This window comes from Sminthopsis crassicaudata, chromosome 2 (assembly GCF_048593235.1).
Source record: "Sminthopsis crassicaudata isolate SCR6 chromosome 2, ASM4859323v1, whole genome shotgun sequence".
In the NCBI taxonomy this organism is placed as follows: Eukaryota; Metazoa; Chordata; class Mammalia; order Dasyuromorphia; family Dasyuridae; genus Sminthopsis; species Sminthopsis crassicaudata.
Window position 1 is genome coordinate 372294553 of NC_133618.1, and position 27839 is coordinate 372322391.

The window sequence follows — 27839 nt, forward strand, 5'->3', positions numbered from 1 at the left end:
AAAAGGGGGGGGGAAGGTTAGAGTCAGTGAAAAAAAATATGTTTTGATCTGCATTCAGACTCAAATCACTTTTTTCTCTAGATGTGGATAGCATTTTTCCTTCATGAGTCATTTGTACTTGTCTTGGATCATTGTGTTGCTGAAAGTAGCTGAGTCATTTATATAGTTGCTAATACTGTGTACAATGTTTTCTTTTGGTACTTCTTTCACTTTCTATCAATTTGTATAAATCATTCCAGGTTTTTCTTAAATCTGCCTGTTCATCATTTCTTATTGCCCAGTAGTATTCCGTTATATCCCTGTACCACAACTTGTTCAGCCATTTCCCAATTGATGGGAATCCCCTCAATTTTCAAAATTTTGCCATCACAAAATAAAGCCAATATAAATATTTTTGCACATGTGCAAGTCCTTTTCCCTTTTTTTGTGATTTCTTTGGGATATAAACCTAGTAATGCTGGGTCAAAGAATATACACAGTTTGATTTCCCTTTGTTCATAGTTCTAAATTGCCTTCCAGAATAGTTGGATCAGTTCACAGTTCCATCACCAAAGCATTTTTCCCACTTCTTCTCCAACATTTTTTCTTTCTTTCTTTCTTTCTTTTTTTTTTTTTAATATTATCCAATTTGATAGGTATGGGATGGTACCTCAGAACTGTTTTCATTTGCAGTTTTGCTAATCATAAGTGATATAAGTCATATCTTCATATGCCTATAAATAGCTTTAATTTCTTCACCTGAAACTTGCCTATTCATATCCTTTGACCACTTATCAATTGGGAATGGCTTGTATTCTTATAAATTTGACTCATATTTTTAGAAATCAGACCTTTATCAGAGATATTGTAAAGATTATTTCCTGGCTTTCTGCTTTCTGGTTTGGTTGTGTTGGTGTTGTTTGTGCTAAGACTTACATTTTGTAATGCTCTTTTATTTCTTTTTTGGTCATGAATTCTTCCCTTCTCCATTGGATAAGTAGCTATTCCTTGCTATTCTGATATCATCCTGTATGTCTAAATTATTTATCCCATTTTGATCTTATCTTGGTATATGATGTGAGATGTTGGTCTGTACCTAGTTTGTGCCCTGTTTTCTAGTTTTCCCAGCAGTTTTTGGCAAATGAGTTCTTATTCCAAAGGCTGGGGTCTTTGTGTTTATCACACACTTGGTTACCATTGTCATTTCTTATTGTGTCTTTCATACATAATCTATTCCAGTGATCCATCATTTAATTCTTAGCCAGTAATAGATAATTGTAGCACGCTGGAAGTGAATAAATCCATAAACAGCAAAAGTACAGGTCTTTTTGAAACCTACTCTTTGTTTGGGCTATTGATTCAGACTCACCATCTTTCAAAAAAAAAAACAATTATAAAGACAGACCTGTTAAATTTTGATAAATAAATTTTGATAATGTCTGCAATTAGAACAAAAGCATTCTTTACAATGAATCAAAGACATACTTGGTAAACTTAAGACAGGAAAAGGCATTTTACTATAAATGAATCAGACATATTTGAGGTAAATACCTTGGTATGATAATTTCTGCTCTCTAGTGATAAACATCACCACTGTTTACAATTCCGTGGATGTTACTGAGCATCGCAACTGTGATATTCTATTTCTATTTTTTTCTTCGATTTTCCCTCTCTCTCTCTTATTTGATTTTTGAAATTCTTTTTAATTTCTTCCAAGAAATCTTTTTTTTGGCTTTTGACCGTTTTACAATTTTTCTTTGAAGCTTTAGCTTGTATTTGAAGACTATTTTGTTTTCTTCTGAGTTTGAATCCTGATCTTCTCTACTACTATAGCAGTTGTTATATATGATCAGGCTCTCTGTTTTTTATTCATTTTAAAAATAGCTTATTACTAATAGACTGTTTACTTTATGGTAGTATTGGGCTCTGCACTCAGGGTGTTAAGGATAACCTCTCATGCTTCACATTTTTTCATGCTGTTTTTTTCTGAGATCTGTTTGAGGGTCTCTGATTTCATGATTCTGACAGTTTTATGTAATCCAAAGCCAGGTGTAGTCACTGCTTCTGCAGCTTACACCTTCAAGCCTGTAAGTACTTCTCTCTTCCCTGAGCCTTGACCAGGAGACCCAGTACTACTGTTCCTGCAAATGTTCTTCCTTTATGTAGTCCCTCAGACAGCTACAAGCTTTAACTCTTCCCTCTGCCCCAAAACCAAAACCAGGCACTCTTGCACTTCTGCTAGTGGCAACAACTATCAGGGCCCTCATCCCTTTGTGACTGTACTCACCATAGTGGTTTTTTACTTTGCCTGAAGCCATAGCCTGAGACTGAGTTTGGTCAGCCTACCTAAGCTTCCTGTCCAGCACCTCCTGCAGTTTTCCCCTAATCAGTTCCCACATAATATATATGGTGAAAGATTTGCCTTGAGCATAAATCCCATCTCCAACATTAACTAGTTGTATGACCATGGGAATATGACTTCTTTGGATGTTTCTCTGTGATTTAGGTATAATAGTTGTAGTGTCTTCAGTAGAGTAGATGAGAATTAAAGAGAATTAAAATGAGAATTACAGTAAATGAGAATTAAGAGATAATGAATATTTGTTAGTTATGTACTGTGTGTCAAGAATAATGCTAGACAATTTGGAACTTATCAAATTGTGCATACCCTTTGATCCAGTAGTGTTTCTACTGGGCTTATATCCCAAAGAGATCTTAAAAGGAGGAAAAGGGACCCACATGTGCAAAAATGTTTGTGGCAGCCCTTTTTGAAGTGGCAAGAAACTGGAAACTGAGTGGATGCTTATAGTTGGAAAATAGCTGAATAAGTTATGGTATATTATTGTTCTATTAGAAACGACTTTGTTCTATAAGAATATTATTGTTTCTGTAAGAAATAGGGCAGCTAGTTGGTGCAGAGGATAGAACACCAGCTCTGAATTCAGGAAGATCTGAGTTCAAATATGGTCTCAGACACTCAGCCATTCACATTAAAATCTTTCCTTGTTTAAAACTTGTGGGATCTCTTTAAAGCCAATTGTATTATATTGTACATAAGGAATGTTTCTTTAGGAATTGAGTCAGGACCCTTAGCTTTGTAATATTCAATTAGTTGCTGTCCCACAATTTCCCACATATCTGGTTCTGATTCTTTCTTAGAAAGCCAAGGAGATATGCACTCTAATATATTTAAGAGCCCAGTGATCTGCCTCTAAGTTACCAACAAACCTTGCTTCCTAATTACACATGCTTCATACTTCCCTTGGAGTGGAATGGAGTGGAGTATCTGCCCCATTTTGGCTGAAAAATGAAAGTGACTAGACTATCTCTTACAGATTTTTCCCACTTGCCTATTTTTATACTTAACCCTATTCCAGGTCACAGGGACTTCTTCACTGAATTTGGCCAATCACATCAGTTGAGCTGATGTGTATAGAGCCCCAAGTTGGGGTGACAAAACGTACTGTTGCTTTCTAGAGCCCCCACACTAGGGTGATTAAATACATCTTCCTATTGGAGAAGTGATGAGGTAGAACTCCTGAAGAGGGTGGGAAAATGGAGTCCGTTTATTTCAAGGGCTTTCCCCTTTTTATAATGTAACAAAAACAACACTGCGCATATGGGACCACATAAACAACTTGCTATTGTACATAGTTTGCCACTTGGTATCACTCTTCCCACCTGATATCACTCTGCTTCAATCTCAGCACAGGTTGTCACCGCCCCCTGACTTCTTAGGAAGGCTGAGCGCCCTTACGGGAGATGGGGTGCTGAACCAGACGTTGTTAGCAGGTTCCCTCTGGGCCAAAGAGTCTTATACCTTACCCAGAGTTTCCCCACTGACTATGACTCTCTACATGCACAAACAGATTAGAAAAGGCTAGCTGTAGTGCTATTTTGTTATTAATAAGTTATTACTGAATCCACATACTTAAGTTTATGATTAAACTGCTTCAAAAAGATGTGATTTCATCAGTCTAGCATTTGTCTTTGCATCAACACTTAGAATTGCAAACTTAGGAGGCAATATAGAATAAGAAATAAAATGTTGAACTTGAAGTCAAGACACAATGAATTTAAATTTCTCCTCTGACATCTACTAGCTGTAAAAATTTCAAATTTCTCATTTAATTTCTTTGAATCTTAGTTTTTTAAATCTAAAATAGGAATAATAATGCTTATAGCTACAGTCTCAAAAGATTATTATAAATGAAACTCAAATTATATAATGTATGCAAAGAGCTGTACATCCTTTAAAGCACAATATGTGGCATTTATTATTATTAAGATTTAGACTAGGAATGTTTCAGGGAAACCCCTGATAAAGAGGTTTCTTCAACCATTTCAGGTAGGAATGTAATTTCAGGGAAATCCCTGATAAAGAGACTCCTTCAACCATTTCAGGTGGCCTGAAATGGTTGAAGGAGTCTCTTTATCCCTGAAGGAGCCTCTTTATCAGGGATTTCCCTGAAATTACATTCCTAGTCTAAATTGTCCAGAGCAATTTCCCAGAATCTTGCAGCCAAGATGGGTCAGAGGCTGGAGATTTCTCCTGGCTTCAAGGCCAGTTTTCTATTTTCTGAGTTATCTACCTTGCTTATTAGATGGCCTTCATGAGCTGCTATAGTCAAAATAAATCAATTACTTGGTCTCTAACTTTCTAGTGATAATACTGTCATCACTATTAGGCAGGTCTTTAAATACACAGGACAGCTAGATGATGCAGTGGATAGAGTGCTAGGCCTGGAGTCAGGAAGATTTGAGTTTAATTTTGACTCCAGACAAGTCCCTTAACCTTATTTGCCTCAGTTTTCTCATCCTTTAAATGAACTAGAGAAGGAAATGGGAAGCCATGCCAGTATCTTTATTAAGAAAACCCCAAATAGGGTCATGAAGATTAGGTCTTGTTTGAAATGACTGCACATCATTAGTAGACACACACTCAATTCCCAGACCTTTCAATATAGCCTTTTCAATTTGAGATGATGAACCCGAATTTTTGCTTTATGAGCATAACCCTTAAGAGTCCAGGGTTATCCTTACTCCATGATTATCCTCATGTACTAGATTTAGCTCCCATCATGTCTTATAGCTGTCTCTGTTGATATTTTTATTTCCATATTAGTTTGTGACTCTGGGCGAGTAATTTAACCCCTCAGTGCTCTAGGCAACTTTTGAATATAACTCGCAGAGAATGTGTCTCCTTGCATTGATTGAAGGAACTTTCTCTTGGTGGAATGGAGAGTTCACTAATACCAGTGAAATTATAGGTCCCCCTATCCTAGCTCCTACCCTTAACTTTATTAGTATGCTTCATGAGGGCAGGAATCAATCTTGTTAATATCTTCATGACCTTTCTTTTTTGTCTACTTTACCAACAGAGCCACCACTGTAGTTTAGGCTACCATCACCTCTTGTTTGAATTATTGTGAAAGTCTTCTAATTATTCTCCCTGTTTCCTCTCTTCCAACTCTAATTCATTCTTCACGTGGCTGCCAAAGTGATGTTCCTAAGTAACCATGTCACCTTTCTATTCAATAATCTCCTCCAGCTGGCTCTTTTCTTCAGAATCAAGCATCCTGGAGGACATTTGGCATTTAAAACTCTTTATCACCTGGGTCCTTCCTATCTTTTCCAATCTTTTGACAATTAACTCCCCTCCATTTATTTCATGATCCATCTACATTGACCTTCTTGCTTTTCTTTGCATACAAAAGTACATCTATAGTATCCTTGAGTTCAGTGACTGTTTTTGCTTTTCTTTATGTCCTCAGCACTTAGCACAGTGCCTAGAATATAGTAAGTGCAAATGCTTTTTGACTGAATGATCTAGAACAATGCTCTGCATACAGATGTTTAATATGTATTTATTAGGTGAATGAATACGTATTTTATATTTTATACATTAGAATTTTTATAAATTAGGATTTTTTGGTAGGATTTGTTTAAAGTAAGGAAAACATGAACTTTAACAATGACATTTCCCTATTAAAGAATTATTTAGATTAAAAATCAAGAATATTTAAAACCATTTTACATGTTTATGTTGACAAATATGAGTGAAAATCAATACTTCAATAATAGTTTATTTATCAACTTATTCTTGTTTGTAGAATATAAAGCAATTGGCAAAATAGGAGAAGGAACATTTTCTGAAGTTATAAAGATGCAGAACCTAAAAGATGGAAATTATTACGCATGTAAACAGATGAAACAACATTTTGAAAGGTAAGGAAAAATCAGACGATTTAAAATAAATCCAAAATAATATGAAATGACACTTTTTTTTTGGGGGGGGGGAATTGTATCTGGCAATATATAATCTGATTATTTAGACAATGTAAAGTATAGGCTAATTTTAATGATATATTGGATTTGCCATCCAGTTAGAGTAAAATGATTATATTTAAAGATGATAGATTCTTTAGAATACCAGATATTCTGCAATTACATAATAGATGTCTTTTCCTAAAAAATTTTGTATAGATTTATATTTGCAAATCAAACCCAAACTTTAGGGGGTGTTTCTAGTTGAAAAGAGCCCTATTGTGAGCTCATTCATAATTTGAAGAACATATCAGTAATGAGGAACTCCTTGTTTTTAGGCCAGATATAGGCCATATCTTACGATTATTTAGTCCATAGTAAAGTTAGAGATGTAAGCTGTACTCAGAGAATAAAATTTCCATTATTATATTCCATTATGTATTTCCATTATACTTCAATTAGATTAAAACACTGGTTTTGATTAGGGAGAAAATGGCTTTTAGAAGAAATAAAGCTTGTTTCATTGAAACTTTTAAATATTTGTGAGATGAGACAATATTGATTTGTTAACAAAAAACAAAAAACCAAAAAAAACAAACCTGATACATTTAAAGGAACTTGTAAGTTTGGTAGTAAATTGAATGTGTCTCTAAGGATCCAAAATTAATTTCTAAGCCCTAAGTCATGTCTTTGTATTTTGGGGTATACAAAACTTCAAAAGTTAATGTGATATTAAACCTTAAATTTTTAATATAAAAAGATAAAAGCAATTTCTCAGTTTATAAGGAAGATACTGGATGCATAAATATAAATTTCGAAGCAAAGTAATAACTGACTATCCATATTCTAAATAAAACACCAGAAATCTAACATTAATAAATGACAGTATTTAGCATTTCTTTATGACTTGCCTCTTTGTTACACTGATAGATCTTATTTTCATCTCTCTATATCTGTCTTTGTAACTCTCCTCTAGTCTTCCTTTCACTGATCATAATGCAAACCTGATTCTAGTCAACAAGAATTCACACTCTTTGAAACTTTTGCTATCCAGGATATATATATAGCTCCAAGTAAGCAAAAAGAAAAAGAAAAAATATTCTTGAGAAACAGTTATAAAAAAAAATCTATATATTTTGCTGCTTAAAATGCCCAGAGTTGGCCATCCTGAGACCCTTTCTTTAATATTGACTTAGAATTGTATATAAAATAAAACCAGAATGATACAAACTGCAACAAATAAAGACATCAGGAGTCAACTATAAAAAGCATTCTGAAGACATTTCATAGGCTCTAAATAGCCTTATATATCTCAATTTACCTTTAGGGCATCACAACATAGTTCAGTGATTGGTAAAATTCACAATAATGAATCATCAAGAAGAAAGTACTTTATAATAATTCAGGCAAGCTTGCAACACATTTTAGAAAGACTTCTACCAAAATAACCAACTAGGTAAGTGAACTCACTGATTTCCATATTCTTTTCAATGATTCAGATTGCAGCCCTTTCATACTGCTTGGCCAATCTCTGTGACCCGTCTGGGTATGCTTATAATACACTCTAGGGTTTCTATTCAGCATACTAGAGATCTTCTTAATTTTCAATCTCATGAAACTTACCAGAAATGATTAAACATTTTTTCAACAAAAGTTTTAATGCTTATGGGGGTAAGCCTTATTTATTTAGAAAATTTACTTATGAGGAAAACCTTCGTTCCTGATGATGTTACATGACTATTTTGGGGAAACTTCTCTGGGCTTTAATTTCCTCATCTGGGAAATGGACTAAATGATTTCTAAGTGTCTATGCAGTTCCAAACTCGATACTTTTTCACAGTAACTTTTGGTGAATTGGGTCATTATTGTCATACTTGATTTATAAGTGAGGAAACTAGCTTTGGAAAGAAAGATCCTATGGAAACTGGGGCACAGATAAAATTAGAACTGTAGTTCCTAGACTCCAGTTTTATACTGCTTCTGCTGTTATACTTTCCTTTTCTGTTGTTAATATGGTTAGTTGATTTTAAATGATTTTCTTGATCATTTGCAATATAGGAAGCATGAAAATCCACATTTAGTGGATGTGTATAGAGATAAGAATAGATTGCAGAATTATAGTATTTGGGAAATTATGGGTTGGTATTTTTGTCTTTTGGAATTCATCTCTCTGTTGAAGTTTATTTAGAGGGTTTATGTGGGATAGCAAGATTAGCCACACTTACCTTTAGTCCTATAACAACATGACCTCCTTTTGGTATCTATTTTAGCATTTTGTAATAATTTCTTTGCACTTCTTCAGAAGGAGATGTAAATAGAAGATCGTATTTGGTGATAATACTCTTTTTACCAAGAAAACACGCTAAAATATATAATTTATAACTATAAAATCTATATAATGATAATGACCAAAGAATGGCAAGAATTTTGTCCTGTGTCCTAAAATTTGAAAATGGCTCCTTTAAGCCCCAAACAATAAGATTGTTGGAAATTGCCTGCATTGACCTTTGCTTCAAATAGCTATTTTGCCTTATGTAGATAATAGTAAGGTGCAATAATCCATGGTAAATTAAGTAAAGAATGCAGAAAGGTTTTAGGTAGCATTGACATTTTCTTAAGTCACATTGACACTGTGGTCCCCAAATACTCTTTGCAGATATAAAAAGTGGCGCTTATAAGATTATAATTGAAAGCAAAGGCAAAATAAATGAGTAATACTGGAAGTTCTCTTTGTTTTTAGCATCATATACATTTGCCTCAGAAGAGAATTCTTATTTATGTGACTGGAAGAGTTAGGATGCAAGAGGATATTCAAATAAACCTTTTGAAAAGTAACTGCTTAAGAATGAAATCCTACTAACTTGAAAGTATTCTTTGCTTAGAATAATCCTTGAACTTTAATTTCATATGTAATTCATTGTCTACAGTCTTAAAAATCTATATAAGAATGGAGTCAGATTTTTGTAAATGCTAATTCACTTATTTAAAGCCATTAATCATAATGGTGAATCATTTTTAAAAGGGAATAATTCTTTTATAAAGCAGATACTTTTTAAAATTTAAAATTTTAATTTCCATTCATTAGGTTTAATGTATAAAGAGAATTAAATGAGATTTAGCTGAGGACTTTCCATTCATACTTACTGGACTGGACAAGAGAAATTTATTTTCAACAAGATGTATATGGATTTTGAAATTTATTCTTGATCCACCAAGTACTTTTTAAAAGTAGTAGCTGCTTTCTTTTTGAATTTTCAAACCTGATAGTATTTTCCATCTCTTAAAGAGTAGTATTCATTATGTATTTAAGTTATAAATAAGATACTACATGTTGGGGGAGATAGAATGTTTGTTTATAACATGGCCCTTGCTATCAGTGGAATTCACAGGATCTATACTTAGAATGGACTGCATTTTTACAGAATTTATAAACAAGGAGGGAGATATAACACATAAACATCAGATAACTAAAATTGAAAATGTTATATATACATAAGAGAAGTATGTGTAGCAAGGAGTACAAGAACAAGAATAGGATTGATTATACTTGAATTTAATTTTCTGATTTTCAAATTCAAATATCTTTTGTTTTTACATTATTTTTTTTCTCAGTCTACTCTCTCCCCTACTTACTTAGCTATCCTTTGAAATAAGAAAAAAAGTATACCTTAGACTTTATTATCACCTATATTTGAGCTACCTCTGTGATTTTGAACTCTTAACTCCCCATGATGAACATAACTTTCTATCATTTTATTTCTTACTTTTCTTCCTCCTTCCTAAACTTGATGAATCTCACCATGACCTCAGTTTTTTTCTCCCTTCTTTGTTCTCCCAGGTTATCCATGCTTCTATAACCTCCCTTTCTTCTTTTCATCAACATTGCTGACCAATTCAGCTGCACACTATCCTTGATTCTTTGGATCTTGATCATATAGTTATGTGCCTGGCCAAACCTCATTTGCTTGCTTTACTCCCACTGTCATGGTGCTAAATCTTAAATGAAAGAATGAAAAATGAATAATAGAACTAAGCAGCTTTAGCTCTCCAAGAGTTCATAATGGGGGAGAGACTGTGTATAGGATGTTTTTGCTATAACTCAGATGGAATAGTTCAATGGGTATAGTGGCAAAACAGTTGGTAATATATCTTATTTAATGTCCTTTCTATTGATAAAAAATACATCAGGAGAAATTAGAGAGAAGGATTGTTGCAAACTGGAAAGATGAGATAAGGTTTTATAGAGGAGATAGCACCTCAGTTGGGTCTTAAAAGCATTGGTAAGGTTTGAGCAGGTAGTTTGAGCAAGTAGAGATGATTGTGGGGGTGGAAAGGAGGGATATTCCAGATATATAGAGAAATTTTATGCAAAGGTGGGGCTTGGCTGTTGACACTTGCCTTTGCCTCCCACATCAAGATCATTTTGTACAGTGCTTTATTCATTACATTATGATTTTATGTCGCTATCATCTCTCAGGCAGCATAGCCTGCAGAAACAAGCATCAATGTATGCACTTTCCAATAGCATTGTTTGGGAGCCTAGGAGAGTCCCAAGGATTGAGCTGAGGACTTATTCCATGTGCTAAATAACCCCTGGGTGAGCCTAATTATTAATAATTGAGGGATAAAACAATAGAACATTGTAGAGTGGAAAAAGAACTGGCTCTGGAGTTTGAGGCCTGGGTTCAAATTTCACCTCATATTTACTGTATGTGTAAACTTAAGTCACTTAACAATTCTCTAGACCTCATTTTCCTTTTGTGTAAAATGTGGGGATTTGACTAGTTGACCTCTCAGATCCCTTTTTTCTCTTCTTGAGAAAGGGGGAAACTAGAGGAGAAGTGGATTAAGGAAGAGATGAATTTTATATGAAACAAACTATAGTTTGATTAAGAAAATACAAAAATATAACTCCTTTTAAGTTAGCAAATAATAAAAATCTGAAAGAGTATCCATTAATTAGAATATGACTGAATGAGTTTTGGAATATAAATGTAATGGAATACTATTGTGCTGTAGGAAATTATGAAGGGAAATGACTTCTGAGAAATTGAAGAAGACTTAAATGAACTGATAGTGAATAAAGTGTAACAGAATCAAAATAATTTCTACAATGGTGATTATATTATTCAAAGACTTAGGAACTCAGCATAATGACCAATCATAATTCCAGAAGATACATATTATTTACCTCCTGATGAAGAGATGAAAGATTCAAGGTGTAAAATATCTAAATGTGTCTAGATATCTACATGTACAAAAACATTTGTTTATATACACACACATATATTTGTGAGTGTTTATATATATATGTGTGTGTGTGTGTGTGTGTGTTGTGTGTATTATATATGTAGTATGGCTAGCCTGAACATGTTTGTAACAGATTGTGTTTTTCTTATGTTCCCAGTTTGAGGGTAGAGAGAGAGAAGACAGATTTTGCTGATTGAAAAAATTTTTTAATTTAAAAAAAGAATTAAGGACATTCCTTTATAATCCCATACCACAATTTACTCAGCTATTCCTCATTTAATGGAATGTCCCTGAATGGCCAATTATTTGCCCTGAGAAAAGAGCTTTTATATATATATATATATATACATATATATATATATGTATGTATATACCTTTTTACTTTTTTTTTTTAAATCTCTTTTTTGTATTCATGCCTATTAGTGGCATTATTAGATCCAAAGATATCCTTAGATCTAATATATCTAAGGATATCCTTTGGGCATAGATCATATCTTTTGATTATTTACAAATTTGGGACTGGCACTCTCTCTCTCTCTCTCTCTCTCTCTCTCTCTCTCTCTCTTTCTCTTTTAATAAATTTGACTCATTTCTCCTTCCATTTATTCTCTCTTTCCCCCATTTATTCTCTCTTTCCTTTCACTCTGTCCTTCTCAAAAGGGTTTTGCTTCTGACAAGTCTCTTCCCTCAATGTACCCTTTCTTCTATCATTATCCCCCATTCTTGTATCCTCTCCTATTTTCTTGCAGGGTAAGATAGATTTCTATACCCCTATTGAATGTGTATGTTATTTCCTTTTTGAGCCTATTCTCCCTTCCTTCTCTTCCTCTTTCTTGTAAAAAAATAAAATAAAAATTTTTTTTTGTTTGTGGCAGATAATTTACACTGTTTCACCTCTCCCTTTCTCTTTCTTCCAGTACATTCCTCTTTCACCTCTTGATTTTATTTAATTTTTTAGGTATTATCCCTTCATATTCAACTCATATCTGTACCCTCTGTCTATATAAACTCCTTCTAATTGCCATAATAAGAAGAAAGTTTTAATGAGTTACACGTATTATCCTCTCATGTAGGAATGTAAACAAATAAACCTTTTTAATCACTTGTGATTTCCCTTTTCAGATTACCTCCTTATGAGTTTCCTGAATCCTGAATTTGAAAATAATATTTTCTATTTATCTCTGGTCATTTTCTCATGAATGCTTGAAAATCCTCTGTTTAAACTTTTTCCTTTAAAGGAGTATACTCAGTTTTGCTGGGTAGGTGATTCTTGATTGTAATCCGGGCTCCATTGCTCATTGGAATATCATATTCTACTCCCACTGATCCTTTAATGTAGAAAGTGCTTAACTTGTATTATCTAGACTCTGACTCCACTATGCTCTAATTATTTCTCTCTGGATATTTGCAATATTTTCTCCTTGACTTGGGAGTTTCAGAATTTGGCTATATTATTCCTGGATGTTTTCATATTGGGATTTCTTTTAGGAAGTGATTAGTGAATTCTTTCAATTTCCATTTTATCCTCTGGTTATAGAATATTAGGACAGTTTTCCGTGATAATTTCTTGAAAGATGATGTCCAGGCTCTTTTTTTTTTTTTTTTTTTTTTTATCATGGCTTTTAAGTAGACCAACAATTTTAAAATTATCTCTCTGAACCTATTTTCCAGTTCAGTTGTTTTCCCAATGAAATATTTCACAATTTTTTTCCTTTTTATTCTTTTGGATTTGTTTTATTGTATCTTGATTTTTTTTTATAAAGTCATTAGCTTTTATTTGTTCAGTTCTAATTTTTAAGTAATTATTTCCCTTGATGAGCTTTTGTACCTCCTTTTCCATTTGGCCAGTTTTGCTTTTTAAGGTTTTCTTCTTTTCGTTAGCTTTTTGTTTTTTAAGGTATTCTTTTTTTCATTAGCTTTTTGTATTTCATTTTGAATCACTCTCATTTCTTCTCTTCCCAGTTTTTCCTCTATCTCTCTTACTTGATTTTCAGAATCCTTTTTGAGCTTTCCCTGAGACCAATTCTTGTTTTGGATGTTGGAGCTTTGTCTTTGTTATCATCTTCTGAGTGTGTATTTTGATAGTAACTTTCGATAGTATCTTTTTCAGTTATTTACTTATTTTTTCTAGCCTGGTACTTGGGTTTTAATTCTGTTAAAGTAGGGCTCTGTTTCCAGGGTGAAGGTGCAGTGAATCTAACTTCAGGGGTTTTGTGTAGCTATGTTTCAGAGATCCTGCGAGGGACCTGTACTATGACCAGCACTCTTACTCAGATCTGAATATGGGCAAAGCAACAGAGTACTGCTACAATGCCAGCAAATAGGCCCTTGCAATCTCTTTCTGACCAGTTATCTGCCCTCTCCACCCCCACCCCTCACTTGTGGGCTGAGAAGTGTTGCTGCTGTGGTCACTGTTGCTGCTGGGTTTGCTGTCAGTGACTCCCAAACCCTGATGCTGAGCTGATGTTCTTCTCACATCCTAGTGTGTCAAACCTTTCCTGATAAGTTTCCTTATTCTCTGTGGGTTGAGAAATCTGGAAATCATTGCCATTAATTTAGTGGCCCCACCATCTATTCCTTGTTTCCTGGGCCTAGGGCTGTACTGATATGGCCTGCACTTCTACTGGGCTCCAGCCTTACCCCAGTGCAATGGACTCGTCTTGCCCAAACTTTCAAGTTGCCATTAGCTGGAAAATTGTTCCATTCTGTCTTTTTTATGGGTTATGACACTCTAAAATTTGTTGAGTTATTATTTAAAGGTATTTTGAAGGATCTAGGGGAAAACTCAGCAAGTCCCTACCATTATTCCACCATTTTGGCTCTGTTCCCTAACTTCCAAACTTTTAAGGTTATCATTTAGTCAGTGGTAGAAGAGGAATAGTAGGGCCACCAAGGGCAATTCCTTCTCAGTAGTCCTATATCTCTAGCTCTGACCATCACTTAACTGGACTGCTATTTAAATCTGTGATTATGAACTAGTTCTCTGGATTACGTTACATAAGCCATGAACTGTGTTAGCCAAATACAAGATATTTCCTGTATGGCATCATCTCCTTTTATCCTGTAATCTGATGTGATTCTTTCAAATTGAAAAAAAAATGAAAATAGAAAAAATAATATGCACACCTAATGTACTAGACTCAGTTAAGATGTCTGGATCTTCTGGTGATTAAGTAGATATAAGATGGACCCTTACTTTTATACTTTCTAATCTAAAACTTATTCTGCTTGGAAGAGAAAAGCAAAATTGAATTTGAATAGTTCATTTTATTCATTGTTATATATCAATACAAAATCCTTGAAGATTGTTTTTTCCTACCAAAGAGCAGACTATGGGAACATACTCATTCTTTTTCTAAAATCTTTTACTCTTTTAAAATCTAAAGTATATGTCAAATTATTCCTCTCCTGTTTTTTTAGCATAAATTTAATAGGCATCTTTTTTTCCTGGTAGGGAAAAAATTAATTTTGAAATCCTATTCAGTTTGAAACTTCTGTGATTATTTCATCAACACAGGCTACAACCATTATAATAATTCAGTAGATGTTCTTTGAAAGTTGCTGTGGCCAAAAAATTCATCACTCTGTGGAGACCCTGGTGATGAACCAAGCAACTAGGTTAATCCTCAGACAGTAGGCATACTACTTCCCATTACTGAGGCTGTACTTAATTCTGCTTTTCTAACTTGGTTTGCTTTGCTATAGCTTTTACTAGATCTGACCAAGGCCTTTAATACTATCAGTTTTGAGGGTTTTTGGGAAATTATGTCAAAATTGGCCAGTATCAATGTCAGTTTCATGATGAATAAGGAATCTTTATCTTGTATTTTCCCAATCACCAAGAAAGTAAACAATGCTTTGTGTTTGCTCCCATTTAGCAAGATATTTTAAGCCATGTTGTTAAACATCTTCAATGAGGGTGAACATGGCATCAAGGTTAGCTACCATACTGATAGTAAATTCTTCAATTTAAAAAGGCTACCAGTCAAGACTAAAGTGAAGGGAGTATTGGTGCATGATTTCTTATTTGCAGATAACCGTGCATTTAATGCAGTCTCTGCAGCTGAGAAGCAGCAAAGTATGGATTGATTCTCTGCTGCTTGTGTTAATTTTGGCTTAACAATATCGAGAGGATTAGCTAGATGTTTCAGTGGATAGTGCACTGGCCCTGGAATCAAATGTGGCCACAAATTAGCTATTTGACTTTGGGCAAATTATTTAACCCCAATTTCTCTGCAAAAACAAAAAAATTCCAAGAAAACACATATGCTCCATCAGCCAGCACCACACTATCCATATGTGGAAGCATTGGTTATAGCAAATGGAGAATTTTTGAATACTGTGGATAAGTTCATTTACCTTAGCAGTATACTTTCCAGGAATATACACATTAATAATGAGATTAATGCATACATTCTAGAGCTAGCTCAGTATTTGGAAGGCTCCAAAGGAAAGTGGGAGAGAAGAGATATTAGATTTGCTATTAAACTGAAGGTCTATAGAGCCATTGTGCTGACATTGTTGTATGTCAGTGAAACCTAGATAGTATACCAATGCCATGCCAGGAAACAGAATCACTTCCATTTGAATTGTCTTAGAAAGATTGTGAAGATCATTTTGCAGGAAAATGTACTAGACACTCAGGTTTTTTCTTGAACTTAAATTGCCATCATTCTCTGCTGCAGAGAGTGCAATTCTGTTGGGCTTGGCCATGTTGTTTGGATGCCAAATTTGTATGCTTGTCAAAAAGATTATTATATAGGACGATTCACACAGGGCAAATACTCACATGGTAGTCAGAAAAAGTGACACTCTCAAGGCCTATCTTAACTTTGGAAACTGTGTGACATGGGAAACACTAGAACAAGTCTTCCCCGCATGGTATGACTTCATCAGAAAAGGCGCTGTGCTCTATGAGCAAAACAGAATTAAAATAGCTCAAAAAAAAAGCAAGTTGTGCAGATTCTCCAAATCTTACCCCAAATGATCACATGGATTGTTTGTGCCCAATCTGTGGCAGAGCATTCTGAGTTCGTTTTGGTCAGATCAAGACATAGTGATGTCATTTTGGTTCTCTAGAATGAAGGATGACAACGAACTAGGCATAGGAGAGCCATGTTCTCATGAGGATTTTAGTTGGAGAATATTGGTGTAAAAAAAGATAGACTTCTGTGTCAAGGAATAAATTATCTTGTATTTATTTTTGTATACACATGTATAAAATATGTCTATTACAGGTTGTTTCTTCCAAAAATAAAGCAAGCTTCTCAAGGACAGGGATATTTTCATTTGTTTTATGTGTGCTCCCATTACATAGTACAGTATCTGACACATAGTAGACACTTAATAAATGCTTGTTTTAATCTTCTTTATTTTATCTCTCCTTTTGCCCCTTTTCTTTCCCTGCTTAAATGATTGCTTTGAAAATCTTTTATTTCCCCTTCAGTCTCTTAAGTATTTTTTTCTACTTTGTCTTTTTGATACATTTACTTTAAAAAAAATGTTGAATAATTTGTTTTATTGCTTTAACAGAAATATGAGAAAATAAGTACAATTACTTTGAAAAGGCTAAATAATGAAACTTTGGAAAAGCTAAGTAATGAGACTGACGCAAATTGTGTCCCCTTTAATCTGTGGGGGAAAGGGGGATTCTCAAACCTTCCCTAACCTCTAGAAGGGGCACACCCTTCTGTCCATAAAGGCAACATCCAGATAAGTAATCTTCTTCAATTGGAGATCTTGGCCAGGGACATAATCACCGCCATCTATTAAATTCAAGATTAGTCCCTCTAACTGCTCCCAACTCTGGGGGCCTGGGCAAACCCTGATAAAGCTCAGAAGGCTAGTAAAGGGTGACTCTGAACCCCTAATCTTTGCAGAAGTCCTAACAGGATTTTGCTATTTGCCCTTCTGGACTTAGCCCACTAATGAAGATATTTTCTTCTCAGTGTTAACCCATCTTTGCCAAATTCCTAATCAGTTTTGTCTACTAAGAAAGCTTCCTTCTTAGTGAAAATAAATCCTCTTTTGCCACACAGAATTCAGGTTTTCGAATTCTTTTACAAGGGATCTGCAACATCTACCAGAGGGGATCTCTTACCCTCAATTCTCATACCTCATCAAAACCTTAGATTAATTTTTTTTTTTTTTTAAAGAAGTTGATTCTTGGGATAAAAAGAATAACAAAAGCAGATCATTAAGGCACAAAAACAAACAAACAAACAAAAAAAGCCTAAGGGATTAAAGATAATTTAAGGAGAATCTAAAGAATGTAGAGAAAGAAAGGAATGTTTATTTATCTTTGGACTAAGTCCTCTGATATTTTCCCCTTCCTGAATCATGACCTTTTTGTGGGAGTGAATAATAGAGTAGAAAATTGCATTTCTCCAATTGATAAATGATCAAAGGATATAAACAGACAATTTTCAAATGAAGAAATTGAAACTATTTCTAGTCATATGAAAAAGTGCTCCAAATAATTTGCATTTCTCTGATCAATAGTTAAGACAAATCTGTGATACCACTATACACCTGTCAGATTGGCTAAGATGACAGGGAAAGATAATAACAAATGTTGGAGGGGTGTAGGAAAACTGAGACACTGATACATTGTTGGTGGAACTGTGAATGCATCCAACCATTTTGGAGAGCAAATTGGAACTATGCTCAAATAGTTATCAAACTGTGCATAGCCTTTGACCCAGCAACGTTACTACTGGGCTTATATTCCAAAGAGATCTGAAAGGAGGGAAGGGGACCCACATGCGTAAAAATGTTTGTGGCAGCCCTTTTTGTAGTGGCAAGAAACTGGAAACTGAGTGGCTACCTATCAGTTGGAGAATGGCTGAATAAATTATGGTATATGAATGCTATGGAATACTATTGTTCTTTAAGAAATGACCAGCAGAATGATTTCATAGAGGCCTGGAGAGACTTTCATGAACTGATGCTGAGTGAAATAAGCAGAACCAGGAGATCATTATAAACGGCAACAACAAGACTATATGATGATCAATTCTGATAGATGTGGCTCTCTTCAACATTGAGATGATTCAAACCAGTTCCACTTGTGCAGTGATGAAGAGAGCCATCTATCCCCAGAGAGAGAACCATAGGAACAGAGTGTGGAACACAACATAACATTATCACTCTCTCTGTTATTTGCTTGCATTTTGTTTTCTTTCTCAGTTTTTCTTTTTCTTCCTTCTTGATCTGATTTTTCTTGTGCAACAAGATAACTGTATAAATGTGTGTGTATGTATATATATATATATGTGTGTATATATATATATTTATATATATATATATATATATATATGATTTAACATGTATATCAACATATTTAACATGTATTGGACTATCTGCCATCTGGGAGAGGGAATGAGGGAAGAAGGGGAAAATTTGGAACAAAAGGTTTTTCAAGAGTCAATGTTGGAAAAATTACCCATGCATGTGCTTTGTAAATAAAAAGCTTTAATAAAAAAAAAAAGAAGAATAAAAGAAAATTGCATGATTAGGGAGGTACAGTAATGTATCTTTATCAGGTCTATAAAAAAATAGACATTGAATGGTTCCTATGCTCAATAAGTAGGAGAGGGGGAATACTATGGAAGAATAGGATAAAGAATGGAAGACACTGAGATATGGAATAAAAAGGAAGGGTCTTATTACACAAAGAGAAAAGAAAAAGTGCCACTACAGAACATTCATATGGTAGCAGTACATTTTTATGATTTAGAGAGAGACTTTACAAAGGTTTTTATTTGGGGGGGATCAATTTGCATATTTAAGAATCATATCATCCTAGGAGAGACGATGTATGAATTTTTAAGGACAGTCAGCTAGGGAAGATTCAACAAAACATAATAACATGATTTTAATAATAGAGCTTAATTATAGTGAGGACAGGGATTAGGAGTAGTTTCCAACACAGCTTACTTCATGAATTCATTTTCTAAGAGTAAGGCATATTAGAAGTTAGATATGATTGGATAAGATGTACAACGACAATAGCAAGAGATGGGATAGAAAAAGGTAGATCAAACTTGGTACTTAAGAGACTTTCTCTTCATGAGGGTCTTAAAGAGAATAAAGAAACAAATATCCTATGGAGCAAAACACAAAATTTAGAATAGATTGAGAGAGAAGAGAAATATGGAGAAAGGTAAAGCAAAGAAAAACTTATTAGAAAATGGAATAAAGTTACTTAAATAAAGGTTTTTGAAGGGAAGACAAAGAAGGATTTTGAATCACTTGGTTAACTGAATAGTGAAGAAGGGTCAAAAGATAGGGCAAAATAATTGTATTTATCCTTCAGTAAACATTTTTACTATGTGCCAAGCATTCTGTTAACTGCTGGGGATACAAAGATGTAAATGAAACAGTCTTTTCCTGTAGGGACCTTGCAATTTGGAGGAGACAACATATTATTACAGGATAGTTTTTATGGAACTTGGGGAGATTGTAGCATGCACAAAGGGAGTAATATATAATAAGGCCTAGCACTGTATTGGGATAAGCTTGTGAGGAGTTGTAAATGTCAAACTGGGAAGTTTATATTTGTACTTGGGAATCTGATCTGATTTGTGTTTTAGGCATATCACTTTTACAGCTGAGAGGAAGATGGCTTGGAGAGAAGAGATTTGAAACAGGATACCAGTTAAAAAGCTACAGAGATAGAATAAGTCAGAAGTCAGTTAATCTGCCAATAACCATTAAGTACCTACTATTTTCCAAATAGTATGCAAACATTTCCTTTCAAGGAACTCAGTCTAATGGGGGATATAACATATAAACAACTATGTACAAATAAACTACTTACAAAATAAATTGAAAATAATCACCAGAGAGGAGGACTAAAGTTGAAGCTCCCTGTGGGCTTTTAGCTGATCTTAAAGGAATCTAGGGAAGCCTGGAATCTGAGATGAGGAGGGAGAGCATTCTAGGTATTTGAAACAGCCAGTAAAAATGCCTGGTTGAGATATGGAATGTCTTGTTTAAGAAACAGCAAGGAAGTCATTGTCACTTGATTGTAGAGTACTTTGTGGGGAATAAGATATAAGACAACTGGGAAAGGTTGGGGGGGGGGGGAGGAAAGTAACAAAGGACTTTGAATGCCAAATAGAGGATTTTATATTGATCCTGAAGGTGATAAGGAGCCACTGGAATTTATTGAATGGGGATGGGGGGGTGGGATCTGCACTTTTTAGGAAGATCACTTGTGATAAAAAAAAAGACCAATCAGCAAGCCTTTGCTGTTAAGTCCACACATGATGTCATGAAGGATGGAACTAGGATGGAGCTCTTATTCTTAGAGACAGAGATAAATGTGATAAGTGTTGTTGAGGATAAGGTTTGTAAGTGATCAGATGTGTGGAGTGAAGGAGAATGAGGAATTGAGATTGAAAGAAAAAAACTTAAAATTCAAAAGAACTTGGGATAAGGCAGGTAAATGGGGGTGGGTGTTGGGAGTAGTCTGTGGGAGGAACATCTGAGTACTAATCTCAAAGTAGTATAACAAAAGCATATTAATGAAAATGGAATGGTTAAATATCCTAGTGAAATTTTTAAAAATTATACAGAATGGATAAGAAAAATAAAACACAATGGTAATTCCCAATCTACAGTGGAAAAATTGTTGCAGGAAAGAAAGAGATAGTTTTCAAAGGAAGAAACACATTGTTAGTAATTGCTTGAAAAAATACTCAGCATCACCAGTAGTAAAGAGATACAAATTAAAACAATTGGAAAAAAGACATAAATGGAATGTTTATTTAGTTGTGGAGAAACAGATTCACTCATTGCTGGAGGAATAGAAAAATTGTAAGATTGTAGAATGTTTTTGGACAATAGTTTTACTGTATTTAATAATTATAAACTTGCGATCCATTGTTGAGAAATGCACAAAAACAGTAAAGTTGTTGGAAGATTTTCTGAGCAATGTTCTATGCAAATGCAAAAAAAGGGCAAACAATTTAAATGGAGTAATGGCTATGTAAATTATTTTGATATAAAAGAAAAACTGTAATATAACTAAGACAGACAGGTATGAGGACTATGAGGAAATTCGTGTTAACCTTTATGAAATAATTCAAAGCAAAACAGAATCAGAAGAATAAAGTAGATATTAATAGTAAATGAGAAAGGACAAAGAATTCTGATGAGGATTTTGATATTTTAAAAGTCTTATATTTTATTCATTGAAATTAATTTTAATGTAAATAAATTACATTTATTTTTAAATTTTATAATAAAAATAATAAAATTTATTAAATTTAATTTATACTGATTTTCAGTATCAAGTTTAAAGACAATGTTAGATAATTCTATAGTGGACCAAAGAATTGATCAGGAAATGTCTCTATCTGTCCTTATCCCTATTTGCCTCTCTCATTTGTGCAAAAAAAAAAAAAAAAAGGCGAAAAAATTCTTCTGAGAGTATGACCATGGACAAACTTAGTGTCTGTCCAAAGCTATACAAGCCTTGATTTTCAGAAGTTAATGGTGAAAATTGATGCATTTAACTATTCTTTAACTACAGTTGTTAGAACAGAATTTAGAATATCGTTTTTGTGCCAGAAGTAGCTATCTTTTTTTTTTTTACAGTTCTGCTCCTGTATGTAAAATTATACTTTGATAATCTTCATTTTTTAAAAATCTAAGTTTTAAATTATAATTTTTTTACACATAAAATAGCATTGAGCAAGTGAACAATCTACGAGAAATACAAGCACTGAGGCGCCTGAATCCACACCCAAATATTCTTACATTGCATGAAGTTGTCTTGTAAGTATAATTGGTTTTATTTTATTTTTTTTTAGTTTTGTGTATTTTGATGCTTGTGATTTAATCTTTCTTTAACAGAAAGTTTATACCAATATTTTAAACTTTTTTGGCTGCTCAGAAAATTAATCATGTCTTTGAAAACTGTATTTTTTGAACATTTAACAAGCACACAGGATTTCTGAATTCGAAGGCTAGAATTCACTTCATGAAAAAGACATATACCAAAAAAAGACAAAAACAAAACTTAAGGGAAATAGCTAGGTCATGTAGAAAAAATACATAGGCCAGTGAGATCATCAGTGAATGACTTTGACACTAAAGGAACATGTTTTGAAATTTGAATTCAAACATTTATTTATTCATGAAACAAATAGTAAGAACCTACTATGTGCAGAAATACTGCTCAGCCCTGGAAGTGAAATGAAAACAAATTAAAACATACTTCCTGAACTCATGTACTTTACAGTCTAATAGTTCAGTTGATGACTTAGTGGGAAAATGTTGTAAACGTATTTCAAAGCCAATACCTTTCCATTTCCTTTATACCATTTGTTTATTGCAGTAATGGTGACTAATAACCTTTCCTAACAAAGTCCTATCATTTCAGAGGAATTTTTATTAGGACCAATTACTAGATGATAGTTTTAAAGTTTACCTTGTAGGCAGTCATGCCTTATAACATCTCCTTAAGGAGCTAGTTTTATAAATGTTAAATTCTTGGTTTCATAGGTCCAAATAGACCTCTCAAGAATTCTGGCTTTAATTTTCTGTGAACTACTTCACTAAATGTACGATAGAAAAAAGTTTTAAATTCAGAGGCCTGGCTCCAACCAAGCACCAAAATCTTGGTCCTTAAGATCTAGCAGAAAACTCAGCACCAAATTAGAGATTTTTTAAGTGACATTTACCTCTGATGATTAACTACTTTGAGTAAATCAGTATCATTATCCCTAAACTGACAATGGACTACTTTCAAGGATCCTTTAAATTATGTTATATTGATGTTATATGTTAATATATAATAAAATGTTATAAGCTCAAGTATCCCTAAAGTGGGTTTGGAATAATGCAGAAAAAATGGTTTGAGTATCTCCATCTATCCATTTCATGGAGAATTGGAATTAAGATGAAATCAGGCATGTGGTGATTGTCATCTTCCTCATAATTTTTCTGTGCCTGATTCACTTTTCAAAGCAGGTTGATAAGTTTTCACAACTAAGCCATAGTAAAACTATTCTTCCCATGATATAGTAATAGTGATAACTGGTTATATTTATTTAGTGCCTCAGAATTCACAAAGTGCCTTCCTTGCCCTGTGGGGCAGGCAGGTAGGAAAATATTATTTCCAACATTTGACCAATTAAAGGAACTAAGGTTCAGAGAGGGGTAACATGCAGCCAGTCAGCAGTGAAGGTGGGATTCTTGAACCCAGGTTTTTTCAATTAAAAGCCCAGTGCTCTCTTCATTTCATTCTGTAGAAAGGCTTGTGTTTTAAATAGTAATTGTTTTTTATTTCTTTTGTTCCCCTCACTTAGCAGACCCCTCCTACTGGGGTTTTCTCTTCATTCTACATCTTATTAATTTTATTTTTGCAAAGCACAGCCTAATTATCTGCCTATTAAGTGTTCTTGAGAAATTATTTTTATAAAAATAGGCTTTTAGAATTCTGCCTTAAACTAAATTCTTACTATTATTTCAACTTAATTTGTTTATAAATTGATTTAAAATAAAATTTTCCTTTTTAATCACTAAGCTGTTGTCTTTGTACAATGTGTAGGGAGTGCCTTATGTTTACAAAGTATATTTAGAAATGAAGATTTGATTATACATCCTGATGAGGAGAAAACAGAATAAAAAATGCTTTTTTCTTCAGTGACAGAAAAACTGGTTCTCTTGCACTAATATGTGAACTTATGGACATGAATATTTATGAGCTAATACGAGGTATGTTGACTAACTTGAAAGCCTATTTAAAGTCCTGTTTTAAAATATAAAGTTGTTAGACCTATTTACATGTATTGAAGTGCTTTAGTGTCTGAGAATCATTATTTTGGAATGGTAGTGATAACTAATGCAGAATGCATTGACATTGCACTCACTGGAGATTTCTTGTTTAGTAACTTGAGATGTTGTGACCTTGATTTCAAACTAAAAAGAAGCAGATAAGTCATTAGAGATTGCAAAGCAGATGTTAAGACCATGACATCCTAGGTGAGCTTTTTCAGACCCGTCTTTATAGTATATGTACTAAATTTTAACCAGCTGGATTATCTGGTGGTGGTTGTGGGTTTTTTTTTTTTTTTTTTTTTTTTTTTGGCAGATTAGAACCAGGAAGGGGAGTGTATGCCTAGAGGCAGAAAGTAACAACTGACTGTCTAATAGTAAGACTACAAGAAATGAATTTTAAAAGTACACCAGTCCAGGATTATTTAGCATAAGGGAAAAATGATCTTACATAGGTTGCCACTGAAAGCACTTATGTATTATGCTAAAATACAGTAATTAATATTTGTAATAATGATTATCATAAAAAGATTAAATTATGTTCAACATACTCTAAGAAGATAGGAAAGCAGGGTAAAAGATTTAAGAAGATTGTCATTTAAAATGATTAAAATTCTAAAATGTCTTTTGCTTAAAGGTATAAGCTTCATTTACCTGAAAGTCTACCTTTGTAGAATATCTCATTCCTTAGAAGTGCCAGAAAAGTGAGATGTTACAGTACCTCACATTTAAATGTGTCACAATAAGCTATATAAGTTATTTAGAATATTTTTGTGCATTTGTGTCTAATGTAAAATATGACAACGCATATAAGTTTAAAAACATTCAGTTTTATTCACTTGGTTTGTGATATCTTTTTAAACTGTTAACCTTGCTTCTTGATAGTTTGTATTTCTGAACTATATAAACTTAATAGTTAATTTTCAAAACTCAGGTGCAAAGAAGAATTTCTGTAATAACATATACATGAATATTCAAAGCAGTTTGATTTTGAATTAAACATCTTTAACTCCCAAGGGTAAAGAAATGTGTCTAATTGGAGACATCTAATCAGAAACATCTCTCTCCATCTAGACAGATTGTAGAAAATAGAAGAATTTTATAGCTTGACAGTCATCCTCTCTGTTTGTCTAAGCCCAACCCCTCCTCCAAGGTTCAATTAAAGTCTTTTCTCCTCCATGATGGCTTTCTTAACCATCCCAGCCCTTGGTTATTATTTCTTTCTTTGAACTCTAATACTTACTGATTCTTCTACTTGATAGCTTACATAACCTTGCATATTCTCATTCTCTCTCTCTCTCTCTCTCTCTCTCTCTCTCTCTCTCTCTCTCTCTCTCTCTCTCTCTCTCTCTCTCTCTCTCTCACACACACACACACACACACACACACACACACACACACACACACACACACACACACACTTACTTTATCTCCCTTACTATATTGCAAGAACTCTCAGGCAATTACTACACCTGATTCCTCTTTTTGTAACTGACACATAATAGGCATTTATGTATATTTATTAATGACAATGATGTATTGTAATGAGTCAGTCCTTGATGTTTTACTAAGAAACTAATTTTCTTGTATTTGTTTAATGATTATTAATAATAATAATAATATAATGGGAACAATCACTCAATAAGTCAAGTGTCTAGTATTGCCTATAATAGTGTGCAGAATTTTTGAGGGATATAAAGAAAATGTAAGATTTATTTCTTGCTCTTAACATGTTTATAATCTAGTTGTTACAAAACTAAAAAATGTTTGTGAACAGTTGCACTTGTGATATAGAGAAAAAAGCACTTAATTTATTCAGGAGTTTCCTGAATTATAACCAGCTCTGCCACTGATTGTTGTACTTGGGCAAGAACACTTCTTTCAGGGCCTCAGTTTCTCCAACTATAAATGAATTTTATTAGATGATCTGTACGATCCTTCTATAACCCTAACATAATGCTAATTGCTAAACCTTGTGATTCTAGAGAAAGAAATGGTCATTGTGAGTCATAGTAGTTGGAAAAGCCTTCTTAGAGGAGCAGGGAACTTTCTTTTCTTTAATGTCAATTGATTTTTCATGTCTTTTCTTGTGAGATGCCTTACCCCATTTTGTCACTTCCTTATCTATTCTGTCAGCACAATCTTCTTTCTCATTCTTTATTTTTATTTTTTTATCGCATTCCATCTTAGTCATGTTATATATGTAGTTTCACTGTATATGGCTTTTAAGTGTCCTAACAGTAATCAAGTTCTTAAGTGTTACAAATATCATCTTCCCATATAGGAATATCAGCAGTTTAATCTTATTGAATCCTCTTATGTTTTCTCTTTCCTATTTACTTTTTTATGCTTTTATGCTTATAATTTTATTTGAAATTCTATTCAACTTTTATTTATTTATCAGGAATGCTTGAAAGTTCTCTAGTTTCAAATATCCATTTTCTCCCAATGGATTTTGTTCAATTTCACTGGGTTGGTGAATCTTGGTTGTAATTCTTCCAGAATACCATATTAAACCTTTTGATTTTATCATATAGAAGCTACTAAATCCTGTGTAATTCTTTCTGTGGTTTCATGATATTTAAATTGTTTCTTTCTGGCTGCTTGCAGTATTTTCTCCTTGACTTGGGAATTCTGGAATTTTGCTATGATATTCCTGGGAATTTTCATTTTGGGATTCTTTTAATTTCTATTTTACCCTCTGGTTCTAGGATTTTAAGGAAGTTTTCTTTAATAATTTCTAGAAATATGATATCCAGGATCTTTTTTTTCCCCCATATATCCTGTAATTCTTAAATTATATCTCCTGGATCTATTTTCCAAGTCAGTCATTGTTTGCTTCTTAATGTCTCATGGAGTCATTAATTTCCACAGAATTAAGTCTAATTCTGATTTTTAAGGGAATTACTGTTTTTAATTAGCTTTTATACCTCCTTTTCCATTTGGTCAAGTCTATTTTTTTTAAGGAGTTGTTTTCTTCAGTGAATTTTTATAAAATTTTCCCCCATTTTGTGTGCTTCTTTTAGCAATCTGTTGATTCTTTTTTTTTTTTTTTTTTTACCGTTTTCTTGAATCACTCATTTCTTTTTCTATTTTTTCTTCTACTTATTTGATTTTAAAGTTCTTTTTGAGTTTTTTCCAAAACTTTTTTTTTTTTGGCTCAGGACCAATTCATTTTTCTTTGAAGTTTTGCATGTAAGTGTTTTGATACTGAATTTGTATATTCTGATCTTCATCACTGTAGTAATTTTCTACAATCAGATGGGGGTGGGGCTTATTTTCTAGCCTTTCTTATGGCTTTTAAAGTTGGATTCTGCTCCTGGGGTGGAGGGATCATTGTTTCAAGCTTCTGAAATTTGGGGCCTAGGGTCATGGGGTCCGGTGGCTGGCTTGCTGGGCAGGAACCATGAAAAGCCTCAGGTGGCTAGTCTGCTTTGCTTGGACTCTGGGAGGCTTATTTGCTGGTCTGATGTGTTTGAATTGTAGATTCTGTTGGCTAGCCTCCTGGTTTGGGGATGTGGGGTCCAGCAGCTTGGCCTGTAAAACTGGGGCTT

At 33.6% G+C, this 27839-nt stretch overlaps 1 protein-coding gene across 11 annotated transcripts in view; it reads left to right on the forward strand.

The window, feature by feature from the left end:
• The window catches only part of MOK (MOK protein kinase), a 73488-nt gene that overhangs the window by 13290 nt on the left and 32359 nt on the right, over window positions 1–27839 (forward strand). For 8 of the 11 annotated variants that reach the window (XR_012486598.1, XR_012486599.1, XM_074291224.1 and 5 more), the window contains 3 exons: window positions 6093–6207; window positions 22192–22281; window positions 24155–24225. The exons of 1 other annotated variant lie outside the window; for it this stretch is intronic. Coding sequence is in view for 8 of the 10 variants with exons in the window: in XM_074291226.1 (XP_074147327.1) it covers window positions 6093–6207; window positions 22192–22281; window positions 24155–24225 (276 nt within the window). In the remaining 2 variants the exon portion in view is untranslated. Of the gene's footprint in view, window positions 1–6092; window positions 6208–7682; window positions 7703–22191; window positions 22282–24154; window positions 24226–27839 lie in introns of those variants that run through there. 2 more of the 11 variants (XM_074291227.1, XM_074291228.1) reach the window with 2 other exon arrangements.